The sequence below is a fragment of the Labeo rohita genome, chromosome 17 (assembly GCF_022985175.1).
Source record: "Labeo rohita strain BAU-BD-2019 chromosome 17, IGBB_LRoh.1.0, whole genome shotgun sequence".
NCBI classification, from domain to species: Eukaryota; Metazoa; Chordata; class Actinopteri; order Cypriniformes; family Cyprinidae; genus Labeo; species Labeo rohita.
This window is the reverse complement of record NC_066885.1, coordinates 26,471,414-26,493,504: the sequence shown is the minus strand read 5'-3', so window position 1 is coordinate 26,493,504 and position 22,091 is coordinate 26,471,414. Positions and strand designations below refer to the sequence as shown.

Sequence of the window (22,091 nt, the reverse complement as noted above, 5' to 3'; positions counted from 1 at the left end):
AACAGTTATTAGCAAAATACATTAATATATGACAATTGACATTGAACATAAATAAACACTTGAAGAAATAAAACAAAATAGAAATAGGAACTAGTTAAATGAAGACCAAGTTCCAGTGAAATATTGTATTTTCATAATTCTCTATGATGCTTTTAAGTCCATCATTATGTGTATTTTGATGTGATTGAATGGCAGTTCATCTTTGCAGATGACGAGGTTGTGAAATGTGATGCATCTGAAATACACAACTGAGTTTATAGTTACAAGGTGTCCATTTGTTTATGTATGTATCCATTTGTTTTATTTATTAATTGTTTTATTGACAGCATATGTTTATGCATAAACCCATATAACAGTAAAATAAATAAATAAATAAATAACAATATGGATTATACATTCAATGTCACTGTCACAAAGAGCCATTTCAGCATTCCTCAGGATGCTATGGTTTTAAATAGAACCATTACTACATGTAAAGACATGTTAAGAACCACCTTTTTTCTAGTGTAGTTAAAAATCAATGCGCTGTCTCTTTAAGAAACTGTTGGTTAGTTTTATGTGTTGAGAGTTTAATGGAAGCATGATATTGCTGAGCTTGGAGGTTAAGTCGGTCTGCTGTGTTGTAGTCTCAGAAGTCTCTCTGCCGGAGCACCACTGGAATGGATCGAAGAAGAGTCCCTTGCACGTGTTTGGGGTCTCCTGAATTGAGCACCGATGTCGAGACGAGGGTCCTGGTCATAAACACCGGCGGAACCATCGGAATGGTCTTGCATGATGGAGGTAAAGACAATTAGCTGAGCTCTTATACCTGATTACATAAAGGTTCATAACAGCACTGGCACAGTTTGTTTATTACTATAGAATTATGAAGTATATCAGATATATTGCATACATTATATACAGTATACATCAAAATTATGCTAAAAACTCATTTTTTCTTTATATTGTTATATTGCATATTTATTTTACTAATTTAATTTATTATAACAACTTTACAACTTTAATTGCGTGGAGCAATTGCATTTAGACATCTTAACTTTCATTAAAACCTTAAGTTGAGTGAGGTCATTGGATTTGCATTCATAGTGTTTCTATTATGAAAAATCTTCAACTAAAATAAGAACAATTAAATATGAATATTCATATGCCTGTAAATAAGTCATAGAATAATTTTGCCTGTCAGAGTAATCTCTTTTACTGGGATTCTGCTTTGTCTGTCATCAGTTATTCAATTATTCAACTAAGCAGTCAAAATAAAATTGTAAATAGAATAGTTAATTTAGTATTATACATTAATGACACTTTACATTTTGTAATTATTACATTCTGTAAAAGTTTATATGGGTGGGCTTCTTACCCCAGGTAGGGTTTTAATATTGTATGTTTTGTGCTATAATGTAAAGTATCAAATGTTAATTTATTTTCTATTGTAACACATTGGCTAATGCATCATAATCCTGCCATTTTAAATGTCTATATACATGCTAAAATTCTTAATTATACATATGTGTGTGTGTGTGTGTGTGTGTGTGTGTGTGTATATATATATATATATATATATATATATATATATATATATAGCCATATAGCCATTTTTCCTTCCTCTTCCCCTACATCTAAAACAAGCTCAGCTGAATTTATAGGCATATAATAGGCATGAATCAATAAAAAAGTTAATGTTACACCTTTACATAGGCTCTTACCAGCATGAAAAGATAGAGAGAGAGAGAAAAAAACAACAACAATGACAGCATATGTTTATGCATAAACTTATCTAATAAAATGAACAATATGGATTTTATAACAATAGGTCTTTCCCATCCTTTGGTTCCCTTTCATAGGTTCACTTACACTGCTGTTCAAAAGTTTAATAACAATTTTATTATTATTTTTTTTTTCTGCTCGTCAATTAATATGGATTATATTCAATATTGAATCAATATGGTGGAATATTATTGCAATTGAAAATAGTGGTTTATTATTTTAATATACTTTAAATGAAAATTTATTCCTGTGATGCGAAGCTGAATTTTCAGCAGTGTCACATGATCCTTCAGAAATCATTTTAATATGCTGATTTATTATCAGTGTTGGAAACAGTTTTGCTGCTGGTATTTATGTATGTATGTATATATGTATTTATGTATTTATTAGTTAGTAAGTTAGTTTATTTTTGGAACCTGTGATACTTTTTTCAGGATTCCTTGACGAATAAAATGTTAAAAAGAACAGCATTTATTTAAAATAGAAATCTTTCATAACAATATATACCACCGTTTGAAATTTGGGGTCAGTAAATTTTTTCTTTCTTTCATTGAAATACTTATATAGTTAGAGAAAAAAAAAAATCTATTTTGAATGAATGCTGTTCTTTTAAACTTTTTATTCATTAAAGAATCCTGAAAAAAAAAGTATTACAGGTTCCAAAAAAATATTAAGCAGCACAACTGTTTGGTAACACTTTATTTTGATAATCCACTTTAGACATTCTACTAACAGTAAGTGACTTTGCAACTGCATGTCAACTAGTCATTAGAGTATTAGTAGACTGTCTGCTTAATATTTTCTAACACTCTTCTAAACTTTGCAAGTATATGTCAACTTATTCTACTAACCCTAAACCTAACCTAACAGCCTGCTCTGAGAGTTAGTAGACATGTAGTTGCAAATTAATGAGAATTAGTTGACATGTAGTTGCAAAGTTACTTATAGTTAGTAGAATGTCTAAAGTGGACTATCAAAATAAAGTGTAACGAACTGTTTCTAACATTGATAATAAATCAACATATTAAAATGATTTCTGAAAGACTGTGGCTCTTCGCCTTTTACCTGGTGTTCAGAAGACCATTTAGAATGTGTGAGCTTCCTCCATTAGGACGTTATATGCTTTCAAATGGAAACTGGTGCAGGAATTGCAGCTTGGACCCAGTTCACTGTCCTGTTGGCTCAGTGCTGGAATTTCTTCAGGGGCATTCTTCTGTGAATGTTACTCTTAAAGTATATATGGCGCCCGCTGAGATTCAGGTCATCAGCTCCTTACTTAAGACTTCAAGACCTGAAATAGGTGTGTCAGACCTGGAACGTGGTTGGGAACTACTGAACTATAGTTCTTATAGCCATACAAATACATGTTCAGTGGTTCTCAACCATGTTCCAGGAGCCCCCAAACACTGTATATTTTGCATGTTTCATTTGTCTGACACACCTATTTAAGGTTTGGAAGTCTCAACTAAGGAGCTGATGACCTGAATCTCAGTCGGCGCCACAGAAGAGGGACATCGGTCATAAAGGGGGTCATAAAGGGGTCATCGGATGCTAAGTTCACTTTTTCATGTTGTTTAAACATTAATGTGTGTTGGCAGTGTATGTACAAATCTACCCTATAATGATAAAAATCCATGCAGTGGTTTTTAATTAATCTGTAAAAATAATATCCCCTTTTTCATATCGAGCTGTTCTCAGGTGCCTGTCGGTGTGCCACATCATGACACTCGTGTCCGGTGTAGACATGGTGAAAGGGTGAAACGTATTACAAGTAATTGTTTTTCAGAGCTGTCCTTTTGTATGTCTTCCTCATCTGATACGCCTTATTGAACTTATCAGGCCATTAATAGAGACAGCAAGACCTGAATAAGAGAGACATACAAAATGTGTAGTGCTGGCATTAATTTTTTTACCAGTGGTTCTCAACTCGAGTCCTCAAGGCCCACTGCTCTGCACATTTTGTATGTCTCCCTCATTTGACACACCTGATTCAGATGATCAGCTTATTAGGAGAAAGATCCATGAGTTTGTCAGATTCATAAACATACAAAATGTGCAGAGCAGTGGGCCCTGAGGACTGGAGTTGAGAACCACTGGCATAGAAAATTCTGTGTGTTTTTTTTTTTTTTTAAACAGCAATTACATATTTTGTGGGTGGAGCCTAACTGGTGGCAGAAAGCCACAGTCTTACAGTAGCAGATTACGCAGTGGCCAGACATAAAAACGTATCAGCCAGTGCTGAACACAGTAACACCACAGCCTCCTGTAATTATAAACCCTACTTTATAGCTAATGAATTCTGCCCATGAACAATAACAGGGCTTCAGGAAGCTCATAATCTTGAATGTTAATCTTTATAACGAATCTTATCTGGGTCCAAAGAACTCCAAAGGAGTGTACTTTCAATCAGGCTGTGTGAGTTACTTTTTAGAGCTATTTTATAAAGCATATCAGATTAGATAGAGTACAGAGTCAATGAAGTACAGCTTACATCCATCCATAAGTGGAAATAGCAATATTAAAGGCAAGTGATTTTTTTTCTTTTTTTTTTTCTTTTTGGTAATTCCATGCTTAGGCAACAGAAACAGTAAGAAAATACTTGATTTTGTTTTTTGTGTGTGTCAGTAGTGATACAGCTGGACATATCAATATTCCTGTGTTGTTAAAACCCCTAATTGGCCATTTTATTGTAAGGGACGTAACTTGTAGTAGTAGGTGTAAACAGTTATTTATAAACAGGTAAACAGGTAAACAGGTATTTATAGATATCAGCACACATGGAAGGCCTCTTAGCTAATCAGATTCAAGGACCAGAATTAATTATTGTGTATATAGATATGTATACATTTGTTGTCAAATACAGCTTTCTTACATGCTTTTCCTCTATATTTGCAGTTCTGTCTCCAGAACCCAATGCTCTTGTCAAAACTCTGCGCAAACTCCCCATTCTGCATGATAAAAAGTATGCAGAAAAAACAAAGCTGTATGAATGTTACAAGCCAGAGGACAAAACACTGGTGCTGCCGTAAGTTCCCACACAAACATCTAATCAAGATTGTTATATAAGGAGGTGGTTCTCTGCTGAACTTGCATCAGGACTCAGATTTACACTACCAGTTTTTGAACAGTAGATTTTTTATGTTTTTTTTTTTTTTTTTTTAATTCTCTTCTGCTCACCAAGCCTGGATTTATTTGATCCAAAATACAGCAAAAACAGTAATATTGTGAAATATATATTTTTGCTATTTAAAATAGTTGCTTTTCTATATGAATATATTTTAAAATGTATTTTATTTATCTGATCAAAGCAAAATTTTCAGCATTACTTTAGTCTTCGGTGTCACATGTCAACATTTATAATGTTACAAAAGATTTCTATTTCAAATAAATGCTGTTAATAATAATAATAATAATAATAATAATAAATATTTCTGAGCAGCAAATCAGAATATTAGAATGAAGAATCATGACTGAAGTAATGATGCTAAAAATTCAGCTTTGAAATCACAGGAATAAATTACATTTTAAAATATAATGCAATGGAAAACAGCTATTTTAAATATTAAAAAAAAAAATCTAAATTCCATTGTTTTTGCTGTACTTTGGATGCAGGTTTGGTGAGCAGAAGAGACTTCTTTATAAAAAACATAAAAAATCTTACTGTTCAAAAACTTTTGACTGGTAGTGTATATTGGAAATAAAGGCAAATTTGATCCGATGGGCCTCATGTTTACCACAGAGGAGATGGGAGGTGTGTATGTGCATGCTGGGCTGCTTTGGCCCCTGCTGTTCTATTGATTTACAGAACAAGGCCTGAGCTGCACCCTCTTCCACGTCTTTATTCTCTGGGATGATGCCGTGAGGGTTAGAAGGGATTTCTTTTTACAAACAGAGAGATTGAAACAATCTTTTCAACAAGAGCAGCCATATGACTCTGTTAGCTCATCTGTGCACCTAACAAGGGTGGCTCAGTATAACAGCACAATGGGGTCACTTGAATATTCATTAGAAGTCATGCAAATCTGCCCACTTTCTGAGCTTAAATGGGGAAAATCCACCAGCACTCCCCTCTTCATTAGAATAACCCCCGCTAACATGATGCACGTCAAGCAAACTCTTCACAACATTTGCTCAATCCACCTCCTTCTCTATAATGATCGTATTCAACCTTCAGGCGACACTCTGCTGCTCCTATTTTTTAGTTTTTAGTTTTAGAAAACGTGAAGCCTGTCCCAACTCTCACTGTCTACAAATAATCTGTCCCTTTGAAAATAACTGTTTTTGGTCTGTTTTATTTGGTTTAACTTAACTAAATGAGATTTGATTTTTGTAGCTTGTTATTGTATCAAATGTCAAATGTGTGTGGACTTCGATCGGATTTCAACTGATCTTTTTTTTTTCTTTTGCTCACCTTAGAAAATCTAAACTGGACAAGAGGGTCGTGTATACATTTTTAGAGTATTCTCCCCTGCTTGACTCCAGTAATATGACCCCGAATGACTGGACCACTATTGGAAAAGACATTGAGGTGCCTTTTTAATCTATATGCACACAGTTTTGTTCACTTGTACTTTAATGAGATGTTTGTTCAGTGCAAGCCTTTTTATTCTGGGCGATGTCATTTTTTAAGACAGTTTTGTTATCTGAAATACTACACAAAAAATGTAGATGATTTGGAATATATGTGAATCCATTCTTGTAAAATTAAAAATTATAACGAAAAATATTTAAAATAAAAAAAAGGCTAATTTACTCAGTAAATGATTAATTTAGGCAATTACCTAATTGTAGAGAAAATTTGCTTTTCTTATAAACAGTCCCTAGTGAAAAAAAAAATAATAATAATAATAAAAAAATTATATATATATATATTAAAATGTATTTGAAATACATTTATTTTGTGTTGTACTGTGTAATTAAGTATTAAATGATAATTAATATAAAAAGTAGTACAATACTATGCTTTGGAATGTTGTGAAGTAAAGTTTTCTAAAGAAAAACACTCCAATAAAGCACAGACACTAGAAAAAAAACTTTTAAAGTAGAGTAAAAATACTTCACTACTGTCCGCCTCTGATTAACAGTAATATTATTAATAATTAAGTTAATTAATATTAAGAAATGTGCATTGAGCAGTAAAGAAATACTGTAAAATAAAGTTTAATTATAATTTTATGTCAGTAAGTCTTATCGATAGTATGGAAGCCCATTTCCGCCACATAAAAAAAAAAAAATGATAATGCCTTAAAAAGTCAAAATTATGACTTACTAAACCTAAATTATGACTTAAATCAAAATTACAAGATTAAAATTCAAAATTATGAGAGAAAAAGTCTAAATTATGAGATGTAAAGTCATAATTTCAACTTTTTAAGTCAGAATAGTGGTCTAAATGAAGTCATAATCTCTTAACTATTTCTTTTTATATCATAATTATGACTTTTAAAGTTATAATTTTTACTTTTTATCTCATAATTTTCAACTTTTTGAAGTCATGATTTTTTATCTTGTAATTATGAATTAGGTATACCATCATTTTGACTTTTTATCTCATAATTTCGACTTTTTATCTCGTAATTATGACTCAGGTAAGTCATAATTTTGACTTTTTAAGTCATAATTTTCACTTTTTATCTCGTAATTATGACTTAAGTATGTCATAATTTCAACTTTTTTTAGACATTCATTTTTTTTTTTCTTATGTGGCAAAAATGGGCTTCCACAGATATGTCAATAAATATGTTAATGGATTTGAAGTATACTTAGTATGAAATAAATGTATTTTAAATCAATTATGGCATAGTTTTTTTTTTTTTTTTTTTCACTAGGGATTCCGAATCAAAGGCCAGCAAAACAAGTTAGTGCTGAGAAATTCAACCTTTTTGTCTTGTTCACAGAAATACTACCAGGAATATGATGGTTTTGTCGTTCTGCACGGCACAGACACAATGGCTTACACCGCCTCTGCCTTATCCTTCATGTGTGAGAACCTGGGAAAGCCCGTCATCCTTACTGGCTCACAGGTAACACGTTTTAAAAGCACAGTTCACCCCAAAATGAGTTTGGATAATCATAAGGTTAAAATAATGACAGAAGTTTCATCCTTTAACTAACCATCTTGTATATGGCAGGTGCCCATCTTTGAGACGAGGAATGATGGAAGGGACAACCTCGTGGGGGCGCTGTTGATTGCAGGACAGTTTAACATCCCTGAAGTGAGTGGTGTCTGTTCACAAAGATGCTTTTATAGCCATTGCAAAAGCTGTATGTGTCAGATACCATAAAATATCTGTCATATTGCACTTTTTAAATTCAATCAAGTGTTTTACAGGGCTCAACGTTGTATTCAGTGTCATAAAAAACAGAAATAAATCAAAGGATAAGTAGTTTTGAGTACAGTTAATGAATATAAATCATAAATCTTGTTACATATTTAGCTGATTAAATGGTCATGTCTAGTCTTATTGTTCAAATAGAGTGACGTATATATGCAGACAGCACAAATGCGTAAACACCTATACACCACCTGTCAAACAAGTCCGTACAAGTTCAGTCGGCCCATGATAAGGTGTTCCAACGAAGGCTGACACGACTAAAATGAATAGAAATTGTAGGAAAATGCTATGAAGCACACAAAAGCGGCATGTGTATTTAATGAAAACTGTTTGAACTGAGTAAGGGACAAGAAAACAGCCCACTCTCCCTTTGCTTCTTCACAGGTTTGCCTCTATTTTCATCATAAGCTGTACCGAGGCAATCGTGTCACCAAAGTGGACTCTGGAAGCTTTAAAGCATTCGCCTCACCAAACCTGCCACCATTAGCCAATTCTGAAGTCGACATCAACAGTAATTTCAGATCTTCCAACATTTATGGGCTGTGGTCAGATCTGTCTATTAAGCTACTGATGCTTAAAAACATTGGAGTAACATACAAACTGAGCATGACTCAAACTCAGGTTGCCAGGGGAGGCTATTGCCTCGACAGAATATTATATCATTTGTTTGAACGAATAATAATAATATCAACTTTTCCATGATGTAATTGTATAAAGGTCTTTTTCTGATGTAAAAATGAGCATTTCTTATTCTTCAGTTAACTGGGATACTGTGTGGCGACCCAGCACGATTAGCAAATTCACAGTCTACACTGAAATGAACCACAATGTGGGTCTCCTGCGACTCTTCCCGGGGATCACTGCTGATACAGTAAGTTTGCGTGGAAATCTGCCACGATTTTTGTTGAACACTTTCATCTTGAGTGACAAAGCATTTGGAGTAAAGTGAAATCTGTTACATGTGATAAGAGTTTAATTCCCATGCAGAAATTGCACTTTGAACACAGATTTGCTGTAGTGGTTTATTTGGTCAAATGCTGTTATTTGGTGGGTATGTAATGAGACAGAGTTATGGAGCATGTCTAATTCCTTACAAAAAAGCCAGGAGTTGGCATTAGCATTTACGCCACCTCTATTAGGCACAGCATGGGGGAAGGAGCAGGTATTTACTACCTCAATCTGGCTCTTTGCCACGTGCATCCGATTTTATTTTATCTCTTTTTATGATCTTGGTTTTTATGGCAGATCCTTCACATACGCTTCTGTTTTTTTATGATGCCTGTTCATGTTCTTTTATAGTCCTAACTGTAGTATTCTCATTCATTTGGATTTAGATTGAACTGCTTTGGAAATATGGAAAAGCAGTGCACATTTTGGTGAGCTATATATTTGTTTTAGTCTAGAATGGTGGATGCTTAACACTCACAGGAAGTTATTGTAAATAACCTCAGAATAGATGTCAGTAGGGACAGACCAATGTTTTAGTAATCATTCACAGATACGTACTGCATTACAAACACTTAAAAATAATGTTTTTTGTTTGGGTTTGATGGTTCCATAGATAACCTTTTACATTCATGGAATCTTTCAAGGTTCTTTAAAAGATTCTTAAAATTTTTATTCTAATGTCATTCAAACGAAGATTAAATTGGTTACTAAGAACTGTTTACTGAAAGGGGGAACCACTGTTTTTGGAATCTTATTTGTAAGAATATATATGCCATTTCTGAAGTTTAGTAAACTGTTATGGCTTTAGTTACTTGTAATGAAGTTTAGCCATCAAGTAGCATCAGAAATATACTTGATTTCATATTAAATCTCAGGGCTTGTGCCTGTGATGACTCTGAAATGTCCTTGGGTGTGCAGGTGTTTGGTTGCAGCTCCAGATGTGCTGTAGTGAGCGTGGGGTCCGCCAGGGCTTTAATTTAATCTTCAGTGTCGTTAATTCTTTTCTCTGTGGGACTATTGGGCTACACACACTCTCAAGTACAACAATGTGGCGACGTGATGGGCTAGTCATCCCAATGGGACACTTCAGAAAAAAGTGTCAAATTAAAACAATAAAAAGCTTGTGGTGTCTGTTAATAGATGGAGCCTACATAGCTGAGTTGTGTTTTTCCACAAAACCTTATTTTGTTGATCAAAAAATACAAATTATTTAAAAAAGCACATTTTAAAAACACACGTGCCAAGTTCTTGGAAATGTATTCATGATATTAATTTAGATGTCATATAGTTAAAAAAAAAAAAAGATCAACAAAGATTTATTTTCAACATTAGATGACTTCTAATGAAAAACTACATGTGGTGTAATCATTAGGTAAAAATGACAAATCTTTCAAAATATATTGTTTTTACTTCAGTAAGTGTACACAACACCAATCTTAATTTTTAAAAAGTTATATATTTTTCAAGATAAATAGTGTGTGTGTATACAGTTGAGGTCAAAAGTTTACATACGCCTTACAGAATCTGCAAAATGTTAATTATTTTACCAAAATAGCAGGGATCATACAAAATGCATGTTGTTTTTAATTTAATAATGAGCTGAATAAGATATTTCACATAAAAGATGTTTACAAATAGTCCACAAGAGAAAATAATAGTTGAACTTATAAAAATGACCCTGTTCAAAAGTTTACATACACTTGATTCTTAATACTGTGTTGTTACCTGAATGAGCGACAGCTGTGTTTTTTTGTTTAGTCATAGTTGTTCATGAGTCCCTTGTTTGCCCTGAACAGTTAAACTGCCTGCTGTTCTTTAGAAAAAAAAACTTCAGCTCCCTCAAATTCTTTGGTTTTTCAGCACTTTTCTGTATTTGAACCCTTTCCAACAATGACTGTATGATTTTGAGATCCATCTTTTCACACTGAGGACAACTGAGAGACTCATATGCAACTATTACAGAAGGTTCAAATGCTCACTGATGCTCCAGAAGGAAACATGATGCATTAAGAGCTGGGGGGTGAAAACTTTTTGAATTTGAAGATCAGGGTAAATGTAACTTATTTTGTCTTCTGGGAAACATGTATCTTAGCTTCTGAAGGGCAATACTAAATGATTGAATCTATATTATGAATATTTGGGCAAAATAAGAAAAAAATACACATTTTCATTCTGTTCAAATGTTTACACCCCCAGCTCTTAATGCATATTTTTCCTTCTGGAGCATCATTGAGCATTTGAGCCTTCTGTAAAAGTTGCATATATAATATTTACCGTTCTAAAAAGTCTAATTATCTATCATTTTAAGAGACTTGACTACAGTGATCCTTTCGATGACGTTAGAATTATTATTATTATTATTTATTTAGTTATTTATTTTTATTTATATATTTAAATGAGGTCTATATTTTTTCATCAGGTCAAGGCCTTCTTGAAGGCTCCCATGGAGGGAGTCATTTTGGAGACGTACGGCAGTGGTAACGCCCCAGACAACCGCCCTGACCTGCTGGATGAGATCCATAAGGCGACCAAGAGAGGACTCATCATGGTCAACTGCACTCAATGTCTCAGGGGCACGGTCACAATATCATACGCCACTGGCCAGGTATGGGTGTTTGTTTTGGAAAGGCCTCATGTGGGTGTTTCCAGGAGTGTGTAATCCTTTAATATTCCCTCTCAGGCTCTGAGTAAGGCCGGTGTGGTTGCTGGGTTTGATATGACCCCAGAAGCTGCACTATCAAAACTCTCCTATGTGCTGGCAAAACAAGACCTCAGTTTAGAAGAGAAGAAGGAGGTATGCAAACAAATGTTTGTGAGCATTACAAATGTGAAACAGTGAGTGACAATTCTGAGTCACAGTGTTATGTTGCTTTACGGTTTCAAAGCATGTTATTATTGTTCATTAGATGATGAGTCGTAATCTGCGTGGTGAGATGATGGCTGACGTGCAGGGAGCAAAGCTTTCTCTCAGCGACAGTCGCTTTATTGAAATTATAGCTAGGACCCTCAGCATTGGCTGTAAAGAGGTGAATAGACCACATATGCAAACTTAATGCTTGTGTTATTGTTATTCTGGTCTACTTTGTATGTCTCCACATATTCAGAACCAGAAGTGAATCTGATGAACTGTTGTAATCCACTATAATATTACTGATGTCCTTAGGAGCTTGAAGCCTTACGAGATGCACTAACACCCACTCTGGCCTGTGCTGCTGCAAAGAATGGAGACATTGAGGCTTTAGAGGCCATAAGGGATATGGTAAGCATTTGAATGTTTGCGGTAATAGTGCATGCTTATGCAATGACTGTACTGTGTGACTCTTTGTTAAAGACACTTCCACACAAGCATTCTTCAAATACAACACAAACTGTCAATCAGGTTAGCCCATCTTCCATACAGTCACTCCATTCAAACAAATATCTCTTTACCATGATACCTGTTTTCAGACAAGTCTTAAGACTTTAGATCAACTCAGCATGGCGTCTCTTATTAAACAGAAGATGGTCGACAAGAAAACAAAACCATTAAGCATCATAAAATATAACATTTTAGATTTCTTCTTTATTTTACAGCTCTTACAAGTGAATTTCTTTCCTTTTACACTAAATAACTTAGATTGTTACCTCAAACTGTTGTTTTCAACCATAATTTTCTTTGTATTGCATTGTACCGAACAGAATCAGGCAAAAAAGAGACACAGGGAATGATATATGTCTTTTTATTAGGGAACTGACTTGAATAAGGCAAATTATGATGGCCGCACTCCCCTTCACATCGCCGCATGTGAGGGTCAAGTGAATGTAGTGGAGTATCTGCTGGGTAAAGGGGTCAGCATCTATGCCAAAGATCGCTTTGGTGATACACCCCTTCGCAACGCCATTCTCCTCAGGTAAGACCACCCAATAAGGCTGGATGCATTGGAACATTTCTAAATATGTATGTTTTGTTGCTTAAAGTTTAATTGCTGATTTTGCTACAGCTAGCACACGGGTGTGGAGATGTGTGTGTGGGCATGTTGTATAACAGGTCTTATGTCATGTAACACATTTCTTCCCTTTACACAGACTGACAGCACTAAGGTGTTTAAAGTAATCTCGAAGTTCTTTTCTTGCAGTTACTGTTTCAGTTGTCCACCTCCTTTATAGAGCCATTTGACAGCCATGCTGTTCTTTTCTTGCAGAGCATGTTTTAAAAATTGCTCATAGGCCAATTACAGCACAAAATTATACATTTTACATGGTTCTTCTCTTCACCCAGTCTTAGGCTAGTAGAAATGTGAGAAATCAACATCCCAACACATCCAGGAAACTTTTATTAACAGCATGTGGGGGGAATCACACTGTCAATTTCCCTGTTGTCCAGCGATAAAGATTTTTATGTCCCATGCCAGTTGATTATTGTGACCTAAAGATGCTTGCCTTTAAAACAGACCCTATAACACACAGCTGTTACGGCCATTAAATCACAGTTTTTTAACAAATCCACCACCTTCAACAAAATATTTCAACACAATAGGGATTAATTTTTCAGATCTGTTAACTGGTTCAAACATACACTCAAAAGTTAATTCATATATACAACAACTACAATAGCTATATACTGACCAAAGTCAAAAACTGTCCTAATAACACAATGAAAAAAAGCCCCAAGAAACCATTAATTTGGTTAAAATGTTACTATTTTTATTTTCTAAATATCTTTTGTACACCAAAGGAATTCATGTAATTTTACTTTTTTTAATGATTTTATAACAGTCAAAAAGTGTATAATATTCATAAGAAAAAGTATATATATATATATATATATATATATATATAATAGACTACTTTTAAAACTTGACTACGAAGTTAGTCTGCTGTGAGTAGCATTCAACGCATACAATGCATGATCCATTTGTCGTATGGAGTATTTTTGTGCAATAAAAATGTATTGTTATATACCTGTTCAAAACCTGTTACTCCATTATCCATTGTCCAGTGTTCATTATCGCTCATAAACCCATCTGATCTGTGTCAGACATGACCCTTAGTTGATTTTGAAAATATGTAGTTTTGCACGTTCCTGTTTTCTACCTGATCACAACCTGAAAGATTCTTTGTGATTCAGACTCTGTGAATTTAAAAAAAAACCTTACATCAGATTAGTAGCATTTTTACAGATCACAGCTAAACCTGCTCTTCCTGTAGCTGTGTTTTTTCAGCTTTCTAGCTTTTGATGCTAGTCAGATGACACTACAGAATCGTGGCATTAATTGCACAAATTGGATTTTAAGTACTAATTTCTCTGACTTTGTGCAAATGAATGCATTAATAAGAATTCTTCCAAATGTCCATAATCTGTTGAGCAAATCACTAGATGGCACAACATTGGAAACTAGGACAAAATCTTCCCCTTTCTTTACTATAGTTCTCCATGGACCACCAACACCCTCTAAATGTCTTATTTGGTCTCTCTGTGGAGCAGCAACGCATGATCAGAACAATATGTTCTACATGCACTCCCATATATTGAACTTTTGCATTTGAACCTAAAAAGCTAATTCGCTCCAAAAACGGAAAAATCTGGTTGTGGTACCAGTCTAAAAATTAGCGTTTAGCTGCTCGAGTTACGTATAGCTAGTCGTCAGTGGAAATGCTGGGGTTATGACAGCATCTTTTCTGTTTGCCGTGCAAGTCCAGACACGTCGCCCCCTTTTAAAAACAATGACAGGTTCGGCTGACCTGGGAGCAACTGCTAGTCTTGCTTTGAGTCATTGAAAGCTGATGGCAAACACTTTCCTTTAAACGTACAGTGACAGAGCATGACATTTCCCATCAGTTTTGTCTGCATGTACAAGACTTTCCCAGTGTAGACTTTTTTGCAAACAAACACAAAATAAAATAGAAAAATCAGAAAAAAGGGGAAACGAGAAAAGAAAGGTGTGTTTTCTAAACCAGCCATACCTGATTCAGGTTTCATGTGTGGCAGATACTCTGACTAGTGAAGAGAAACAGAACAAACTGGAAGGGCGACTGCCACTAGATTTGTCAGAGCTTGGCTGGGTAGGGCCAAACTGGTCTAAAGTTCCTGAAATAGATAAGGGAACAACTACACCCAGATACTATGCAGGACTGCTGCGTTGTTTCATATTAGAGTACCGCTCCTAGTAGTCATATTATTTAAGATGAATAAAAGTGTATTTAGTGTTACTAATGCATTATTTTCATCTGTTAGACAATAAAACTGGCAACAAAATCCTGTAGATGTAAGACCTAAATCTTCAGTGTTCTCTTAATTGCTGACCTCACCTTTGGTCCGCACCCTTATAGTAATGAAATGATAAAAATCTAAATTTTGTCATCATTTACTCACCCTTATGTCATTCCAAATCCATAAGACTTCAGTTCATCTTTGAAACACAAATAAAAATATTTTTAACCAAATCTGAGCAATTTGTCCTGTTCACCTTAAACTTTGAAGCTTCAAACAGTTCACAAAACATAAGTAAATGTACAGTAGTCAACATCTGAAGTGGATCAAAAAAGTTCATCAAAGCTGTCCTAAGATAAGAACAGGTATCGTTTTGGTCCACTTCAAATGTTGACTACTGTAATCCAAATCAATCAAGCAGTTTAATCCAAGTCTTCTGAAGAGACATGATTGCTTAATATGATGAACAGATTTAGTTTATGCAAATTCATCAGTGTTTACATGTAAATAAAAGCATAAATTAAAGGGACAGTTCGCCCAAAAATGATAATTCTGATTCTGATGATTAATTACTCACTCTCATGTTGTTGCAAGACCTTAGTTTATCTTCGGAACACATATTAAGACATTTTTGCTGAAATTCAAGACCTTTCTGATCCTGCATAGACAGCAACGCAACTGACATGTTCAAGGCCCAAAAAGGTAGTAAGAACATTGTTAAAATTGTCCATGTGGTGGTTCAACCGTAATGTTATGAAGCTACGAGAACACTTTTTTTGAGTGTGCAAAGAAAACAAAAATATCAACTTTATTCAAAAATTTCTTCTCTTCTGTGTTAGCCTTCGACACATATTCACAATGACGCATGCATGTGTTCACACTGTACATAAAACAGTCTTCGTAAATATGTCTGAAGATTTTGACAGAGGATTACTTGCTGTTTTTTTTTAACCCAGGCTCATTGGAAATACGTGCCTCTATATACATTTCTGCAACACTGTAATTGCATACCTTACTGCACGTTCCATGGCAGTTTCAAAGTGAAATGTCCAGAGAGTGGCGCTAAAACAAACGTTCACTAGGTGAACGAGCTGTCATTTTCTAAAAAGAAAAATACTATTTATTATATACCTTTTAACCTCAAATGTTCCTCTTGTTTAGCTCTATGTGAACTCTGTGTATTCTGGTTTAAGACAGTTAGGGCAGGTTGAAAAACTCCCATCTCATTTTCTTCTCCAACTTCAAAATTGTCCTATATTGCTGTTTTTACCTTTTTGTAAGGGGTAAAAAAATATTCTTTGCATGTTCACTGGGTCGGTACTTCAAAATTTCAAAGATGGGAGTTTTTTGACCTACCCTAACTACCTTGAACCGGAACACACAGAGTTCACGCAGAGCTAGACAAGATGAGCATTTGAGTTTAAAAAGTATATAAATGGTCAATTTGTTTATAAAATAACTGATTGTTTCGCTAGATAAGAACTTTCTTCCTCGGTTGGGATCGTTTAGAGCTCTTTGAAGCTGCATTGAAACACATTTCGGAAGTTCAAACTCGCGGGCAGTTTTCGTTTTTTACTTTGTGTGAAATGAAAAGTTTTACTGTCTCTAGTGTTCATTTAAACTGGAAACTGCAGTGATTCGTACATATTGGTACGTTGTTTTCAGTTTTGCAGAAATGTATATAGGCATGTATTTCCAGTGAGCCTACACTGAATTTTTTGCCCAGCTTTACTTATTTAAACTAGAATATACAGATGATGAACTAAGAGAGATGGACTTTCTACGTCAAAATGCCGGCTTCTGGACTTTCAATGGAGGGACAGAAATTTCTCAGAATTCATTACAAATATCTAAATTTGTGTGTCAAAGATGAACACAAGAACTATGGATTTGGAAGGACTTCAGAGTGTATTAATGATGACAGAATTTTCATTTTTGGGTGAACTATGCATTCAAATGCAATTAATCTGATTTAACAATGATTTGTCTCTGTGTCTAGACATTTGCTGGCCTGTGTGCGATTGAAAACACTTCATTAAAACCTTAGAAGTAATCTGCTTTAGCAATGTATAGTGGTGGTTTAATAAGGTATCACTTTATAAAATGTGACCCTGGACCACAAAACCAGTAATAAGAAATTGTGATTTATACATCACCTGAAATCTGAATAAATAAGATTTCCAAAATCTGTAATCTGAGGGTGCAAAAAAATCTAAATATTGAGAAAATTACCTTTAAAGTTGTCCAAATGAAGATCTTAGCAAGGTTTGATGTATTTTCAGTAGGAAATTTACAAAATATCTTCATGGAACATGATCTTTACTTAATATTCTAATGATTTTAGGAAAATAAAAGAAAATAGTTCTATAGTTTTGACTCATACAATGTATTTTTGGCTATTGTTACAAATATACCCATTAATCAGAAATATTACTGTTCAGTTAAAATTTTCAGCAGACCCCTAACACAAATTATTATTCATTTTAATAACTCATCCCGTGATATCCGTGCAACAGCCATGCAAGCTACCTCATATCATGTAGGTTGCTTTTGAGACATGTACCATGACTTTTTGATGTGGCTGGGATCACAATTTTGTGTAATGGATGATAAAACAGACAGAACATTCCACAGACTTATAGTGAAGGAGGAACTCAAGCCATCTAGAAAACACCCAGACTACCCAAAGACATAGCAACACTAAAACCACTTTGAACACCTTAGCTTCTACATAACAAATCCTTGTCAACCACCCACGAGTCCTGAACATCGAGGCGGGAACTTTATGAATGCTTAAACACCACTCACATTTTCTTCAGATATTAAAGAAAATGTTTGTTAATTATGTTCTGTATGTTACTTCTCTCTGAAGACATAAGGATGTCGTGGAGCTGCTGAGGAAGTGTGGAGCTCACCTGTCCCGTGATGAATTGCAGGATATTGGAACGGAACTGTGCCGGTCTCTTTCTCTCTCTCTCACTCACTCACCCCCCCCACACACACTCTTCTCACCCCCTTCTTCAGTATGTACTCAGGTCTGACCAGTCATTCAGGGACTTTCATAAACTTTTAAAATGCTCCCAAACAACATTGCATTGAGACAGATATTTTTGGAATTTGGCTCTAAACACGACAACAAGTGTCTCTTAGCATATCAGACCTTTAGCTACATCAGCTAGTCTTCATACACTGAAAAAAAAAAAAGTGTAGAAACAAATTTCACTCAGAAATTGCTAGCAAACTTCACAATTTTTAAAGCGAAGTAGCAAAATTAAATTAGGTTGCGGTCTCCACATGAACATATCAGCATATTAAACACATGCAATGACTGAATCTTAATGATAGTATTGTCAGCATTCATGATTGCTCACATAGAAATTCTGGTGCGTGTTTCAGTCTTGCTACAAGTGGTGACTTGGAGGGATTGAAGATTTGGAAGTTAGCTGGGGTTGATATGGCCACATCTGGGTATGATGAGAAGACCCCTGTTGAAGTGGTGAGATATGAGACATTTACCTGTGACGTTTCAGTATTTGTCAGTGTGATTTTTCTGTCAGCAAAGTAAATATCAAATGTGTATGTTAAGAAATGTAAAAAAAAAATGCCATGCTTCCTGTAATAATTCATAAATTGGCCTCCCTCGTCTTCAGGCAAGAGCCTTTGAACAAAAGGAGGTTGAGGACTTCCTAAACGCTGCTTAGGGCCAAATTCAGGTATGGAACATTTACAATCACACACACACACACACACACACACACATATTTAGATACATGTTTCTAAATGAAAACATAACAGACAATGATATAACCAGATGATTTTATTTACAGGTGAATCTCAATAAATTAGAATGTCGTGGAAAAGTTTATTTCAGTAATTTAACTCAAATTGTGAAAATTGTGTATTAAATCAATTTAGTGCACACAGACCGAAGTAGTTTAAGTCTTTGGTTATTTTAATTGTGATGATTTTGGCTCACATTTAAAAAAAAAATCTCAACAAATTAGAATATGGTGACATGCCAGTTAATCAGTTAATCAACTCAAAACACCTGCAAAGGTTTCCTGAGCCTTCAAAATGGTCTCTCAGTTTGGTTCACTAGGCTACACAATCATGGGGAAGACTGCTGATCTGACAGTTGTCCAGAAGACAATCACTGACACCCTTCACAAGGAGGGTAAACCACAAACATTCATTGCCAAAGAAGCTGGCTGTTCACAGAGTGCTGTATCCAAGCATGTTAACAGAAAGTTGAGTGGAAGGAAAAGGTATGGAAGAAAAAGATCTTAGCCCAGGCGTCTTTTAAAGAAACATATTTCTTTAAAAAAGTACTGAACCGTGACAACGTTCATAATTTTTTTTTTTTTTTTTTTTTTCTGAGAGTATACAGTGACAAAAATAAGTTTGTGAACCCTTTGAAAATATGGATTTAACTAATATGGATTTAACTAAATTAATAACAAAAACTGTACTTTGGACATTTTTATTGAACACACTGAGTGATCACTAGGGTGGCACCTACTGGGGGGTGCTTTTTTATCATTATTGGAAATTATAAGTTAATCTCTCACCCCCTCATATGTTTCTCCACTTGAAGTATGTAATGTATGCAAAATTCCATCCAGATAATTTGTCATTTAAGGTAAGCTCAAAAAATGTATCTTTTTATTAACAGGTACTTTTGAGATCTGATTGGTGATATTAGTGAAGGTTTTGTTTACTGATAAAACTTTTGACTGTTTCTGATATCAGATGAGGGGGTATTTTGTGCATTTTTAGTTTTACTTTTTTTAATTTCAGCAATAATCTAACAAAGTGTCATCTTTATAAAAAGACCTAACTTAAGTCTGTGCTCCAAAGCCTTCAAGATTCACAACAGTTTAAACTGGAAGTTCAATTTTCAGGTTTATGCTCAAAAAGAGGTTAACAAACAATACGTTCCAAAATTACAATTTAGTACCATAAATTCCTCACAAAATACAAAATATTAAATAGCATTGGGGTCTCTGGGGAATATATATGAATGCACTATATTTTATTTATTTATATATACAGTTTAGTTAGCTGGAATATTTTACTTAATGCTTATAGTTAAATATTTACTTAATATATATATATAAATAGCAACATTTGAAGTTGAAATGTTGACTACTGTATATATATTAAATGGGTTATACTTATTAATGTATTTATTTTTGTTTGTTGATTAGATACATTGTCTTATGATTGTAAGTAAAAACACAGGGTATGCTTATGTTTTATTTTAGCGTTCTTGTAATTTAAATGTAAATATAATGTAATGTGAATTTTGTTTGAGCCTTATGGCTTCCCTGTAATTCACTCTAAAAAAAACTTGCTCCAGCCGAATGGTTCAGTGGAACCATATTTGGCTGTCCTTTGTTATTGATAAATGGGATAATGCAAATTGTTCGATATGTTTTTTTTTTCTCCTCCTTATGATTTATTAAAGCTTAAGACACAGTCACATTGAATGCAGAAGTGTGCTTACATTTTTTTTTCTCCTGTTTTGTCTGTTCTCTAGAATGGGGAGTTTATCAGGATTACTTCTTGTCCAACAAGATCCTGAGGAGTCTAGCTGTCACTTCCTGCCATTATCATCTGTCCACATTCTCATTTTTAGCAAAAGTTGCTTTTTTAAAAAAAACAAAAAAACAAAAAAAACAACAACAAAACAGTTTAAAACTTAAAGAGCGCCAAGTCCATAATGCTTTAACAGTAAGCTTTTAGATTTTAATTTTTATGTTCATGGTAAACCATGAGAAATCATTATTTCTGCTTATGCACTTTTTCAGAGTATTTTACAGTCAGGATACTGTAACTACTGATTTCAAAATGATCTGAAAATATTTTTTGGGATGATAATATTTTCTGTGATTTTGTGATGACTACATTTACATTTATTCATTAAAAGCTTTTATCCAAATGAGGAACATTTTTCTGTGTCTATCACATTCTGATTAAATGTGAATCATATACATACACATTTAGAAAATTTTGAAATTCATTGAGCTGAAAACCATTAACATTTTCACTGTTGGACCATTTATAACAATAACATAAGCACATGATAGTTATGGCTGACTAGAAAAAAGAAAGAAACAGAGAAAAGGTTGATGTTTAAAAGGTCTTGAATGTTTTATTAAAATTTTCCTTGAAAATTAAATTAACAAATTGTTCTATGGCTATCTCAAAAAAAAATGTGTAAACCAAAATTAATTTGAATCAATAAAAAAGCAACTTTTAAAATGTAGTTTTATTTTTCAGTAAGTTTATTATCATTTAACTGATGTTTTGATTAAAATATTTTACATTTTTAAATTGCCACATCAATAAAATTATTTTAATACCATTTCAATGTACTTTTATTCTTCAGTATATCTGTATTTCTTGTTTATATAAGTGATGCTTGAACTTTTGTTCACCAGGAAAAGTTTTAATCAAATTTTTAATGGACCAGTTTCGGATCAGTAAAATTGTCAGTAAAAATATCTGTATGTCCTTATCACGTCTCATTCCTGTGTTAGTACAGTAGGACAAGGGTATAAACGTGCTATTAAAATTAAATTGCCCTGCACAGAGAAAAAATAAAATAAAATAAAAATATTTATATTATAATTTCTGTTATATAATTTCAAAATGACTCACATAATACAAAACACCAAGATAAAGCAATTACCAAAATACTCAAATAACTTTTCACATCTTGTGTTAAGCACAAGATATGTAGAAAAAACTATTAGTGATGACTCAATTGTCTAAATGACCCCATCTGATTAAAAACGTTCACCTTTGTTTGACCTAAAGAATCTCTAAACACCAGGCTACACAACTCTATG

At 33.9% G+C, this 22,091-nt stretch overlaps 1 protein-coding gene across 1 annotated transcript; it reads left to right on the top strand.

Moving 5' to 3' along the window:
• Positions 1-631: 631 nt before the first annotated feature.
• Positions 632-21,362, top strand: LOC127179573 (60 kDa lysophospholipase). Its single transcript, XM_051133191.1, has 16 exons — positions 632-780; positions 4,660-4,789; positions 6,181-6,292; positions 7,662-7,787; positions 7,896-7,979; positions 8,484-8,610; positions 8,858-8,970; positions 11,467-11,652; positions 11,728-11,841; positions 11,954-12,073; positions 12,211-12,306; positions 12,774-12,937; positions 18,110-18,196; positions 18,634-18,733; positions 18,888-18,950; positions 20,777-21,362. The coding sequence occupies exons 1-15, from the start codon at positions 660-662 to the stop codon at positions 18,936-18,938; spliced, it is 1,731 nt and encodes a 576-aa protein (XP_050989148.1). The 5' UTR covers positions 632-659; the 3' UTR covers positions 18,939-18,950; positions 20,777-21,362.
• Positions 21,363-22,091: the final 729 nt, after the last annotated feature.